General features: G+C 43.7%; 1 protein-coding gene across 1 annotated transcript; it reads right to left on the bottom strand.

Annotated features, from left to right (window-relative positions):
• Nucleotides 1-618: 618 nt before the first annotated feature.
• AK88_01243 (uncharacterized protein) lies at nucleotides 619-2,398 on the bottom strand (the record flags this gene model as incomplete). Its single annotated transcript, XM_012478879.1, has 2 exons — nucleotides 619-696; nucleotides 845-2,398. 2 exons carry the CDS (start codon nucleotides 2,396-2,398, stop codon nucleotides 619-621), a joined length of 1,632 nt encoding a protein of 543 aa, XP_012334302.1.
• Nucleotides 2,399-2,749: the final 351 nt, after the last annotated feature.

Here is a 2,749-nt window from a genome sequence, read left to right as displayed (position 1 = left end):
GAGACGCAAATTACTCATCAAGTTCGCTGGCCGCTCAGATGAACTACCCCCACCCCCAAAAAAAAAAAAAAAAAAAAAAAAAAAAAAAAAAGGGCAACAGAATGAGCAAGCATAATAAGCAATATGTCCAGCTAATCACATTTTAAAAAATTTGCAAAGTGATAAGTTGGTTACTAATCCATTCGGACAAAAAAAAAAAAAAAAAAAGGAAAAACACAAGACGACAAAATTAACATATATATTAGATTAAAAAATTTTGCGCACACTTAGCACCAAGTAAAGAGCGCGGTGAGAGAGGTGCAGCCCGACTGGGTCTACAAAAAGAATTGCGCAATTGGAGGAAGACAGACATATGCACACAGCGAAAACGAAGGGGGGAAGATAGATTGGCGTACAGAATGGGACGCATGAAAAAAAAAATGCACAAGAAATGTCTTAATTCCCCCCCCCTTTTGGGTCAACATCTTCGTGGGAGAAGTTCGAGTGTGGGGGAACTTACCAACAGGGAAAAGTGCCATCCCTTTGTTCTCCTCTCTATATATACGAGTACATTTGTGGCGTAGTTCCGTGTTGCCATTCGTGCTAATCCTTCCACTGATCACACCATCCCCTGGTGAGTCAAATCAGCTCCTTGACGCCACTGGCCAGGTACTTCTCCATGCTCATGTCCCTCATTTTTTTACTCTCACAGTGAATCTGCGCGCAAAGGGGAGAAAAAGAAAGAGGTATGAAGTGCAGCTGCGTAGAGGTAGGTCAGAGCTACGCATAGGTGGGGTGGAGCTTGCGGCGAACGCGCTTCATTCGTTGCCCCATTCGTTGCCCCATTCGTTGCCCGATTGGTTACCCGCTTGGCCAGCTCATGCGTGTAGAGGTCGAATGATGAGTGCGCCCTGGAGTCAGTGGTAAAGTAAAGCAAGCACAACACATGGGTGAGCAAATTTAAAAAGCTCTCATATGTTTGGTTATCGTCTTCCTCTGGGGCCACGATTTGGTTATTCAAATATTGTGTGAAAGATGCGCAGACGTTGCTGCTATCGTTGGAGGTCGTCTTGTGCATGTAGTCTATGTCCGTGTAGCTACTTTTGGCTGAGTGATTCTTTTCTCTTATTTTGTTTTTCGTGAGTTCCAGATTCTTGTTAAGTATATGATTTAAAATATGGCAGTATTTTTTGTTCAGGAAAATATTCTTGTCCGTTTTCTCTTCCACTGCGTTGTGGTTGTGGTAGCAGCTGTTGTGGTTGTCCTCCTTGGGAAGGCTCCCTACCGTGCCGTTCCATATGTGGGGTGAGGTAGCGTTCTCTGCAGAGGGGTTCTTCTTCACCTGGTCGTCGCTCCCCCATAAGTAGCCCTCCAAGTGAGTAGCGAAATGCTCTGGTAAGTGCACCCCTGAGTCCATATCAGATATGTCCAGGTTGAAAAGGTGCATAAATTTCTTCAAAATGTTTATGTATAACGTGTACTTATAATCATAGTTGTTCAGGTAGGAGAAAATGGAATTTTTTTTTTTTTTCCTTGTTAAGGTATTTTGGTAGGTATTCATATGTTGGTCATAGAAATAGGTGCTGCGTCTTTTTTCATTATTTGGAGTGTCGTGTAAAGAGAGTTTCTTCTCCTGGTAGGGTATTCTAATCGAGTTATAGTTCACGTCGACACTTCTATTCCCCTTGGCAATTGTCATTCTGTTTCCACCCCTATAAGAATGATTATTATTTTTGCCGTGTGAGCAGTTAAAGGAAAATGAAGAAGAGTTACACCCTTGCTCTGTTGAAGTAATCTCCTTGCCACTACTCCTTCCCTGATTCTGTCTTTTAAATGAACCATATTGTATTTTACTGACAACGGTAACGTTAGGGTAAGGGGGGATATTTATTTTGCTGCAAAAGGGGATAAAGTACTCTTTTATTTTTCTTTGTTCCGCTAGGCCATGTAAATTAGGACAGTAGTACCTATTACATTTGGCTTGCATATAATCTTCACACCTTTTCGTTTTGTACAGAAGAGGGTGGTAATCGATTTCTTCTTTGCTGTGAGCCAATGGACATTCAACCCCTAGTGGACACTTGCTCTGATTTTTCTCTTCTATATATTTGTAAAAATTATTGTTCACACTTCCATCCTTGTTTGTGAGGAATAGGGAGTTTCTGAAAATGGTATTTCTTTCTTCTTCATCCTGGTCAGTTTGTTTTCCCTTTTTCGTAAAAAAGGGACATGCCACAGGGATGTACCTCAGGTAGGACGGAAGGGAAATGTAGTACGGGCACCTCCTGATCCACTCTGCGCTATGACTGTACTGGCATCGGTCCAGCCCGAATTCGCACCCCCCCTTGGCAAGCCGCAGGCACTGCTTCGTGCGGAACCGGTACAGGTCCTCTTCGCTCAGCAGGGGAGTGCACGCCATGAGGGGAGGGGGGGGGAGCGCTCGGGGTCAACGCGGGGGTACAGGGGATGCTAGGGGACACATACAAGTTGTCGTAGTGGAAGAAGCGGCACAAGTGGCAGAGGCGGTAGGTGTGGTGGAAGCAGTCGTAGGGACAACAGGAGTGTGTACTTCCCCGTCGCGGGAACCAACGTTAAAGGTGGGGAAAACAAAAAAAAAAAAAACGACTAAGATGATGGAAACAAAAAAAATTATGCCACAATCAGGAAGACAAGGGGAGGGTGTAAAAAAAAAAAACAAAAAAAAATTTAAGAGAGAGTCACTTGTAGGCCATCAAACCTTTTAAGCGTCACTCGCATGCAACAGAAAAAA

Source organism: Plasmodium fragile (genome assembly GCF_000956335.1).
Source record: "Plasmodium fragile strain nilgiri unplaced genomic scaffold supercont1.10, whole genome shotgun sequence".
Lineage (NCBI taxonomy): Eukaryota > Apicomplexa > Aconoidasida > Haemosporida > Plasmodiidae > Plasmodium > Plasmodium fragile.
This window is presented reverse-complemented; position numbering and strand designations above follow the sequence as displayed.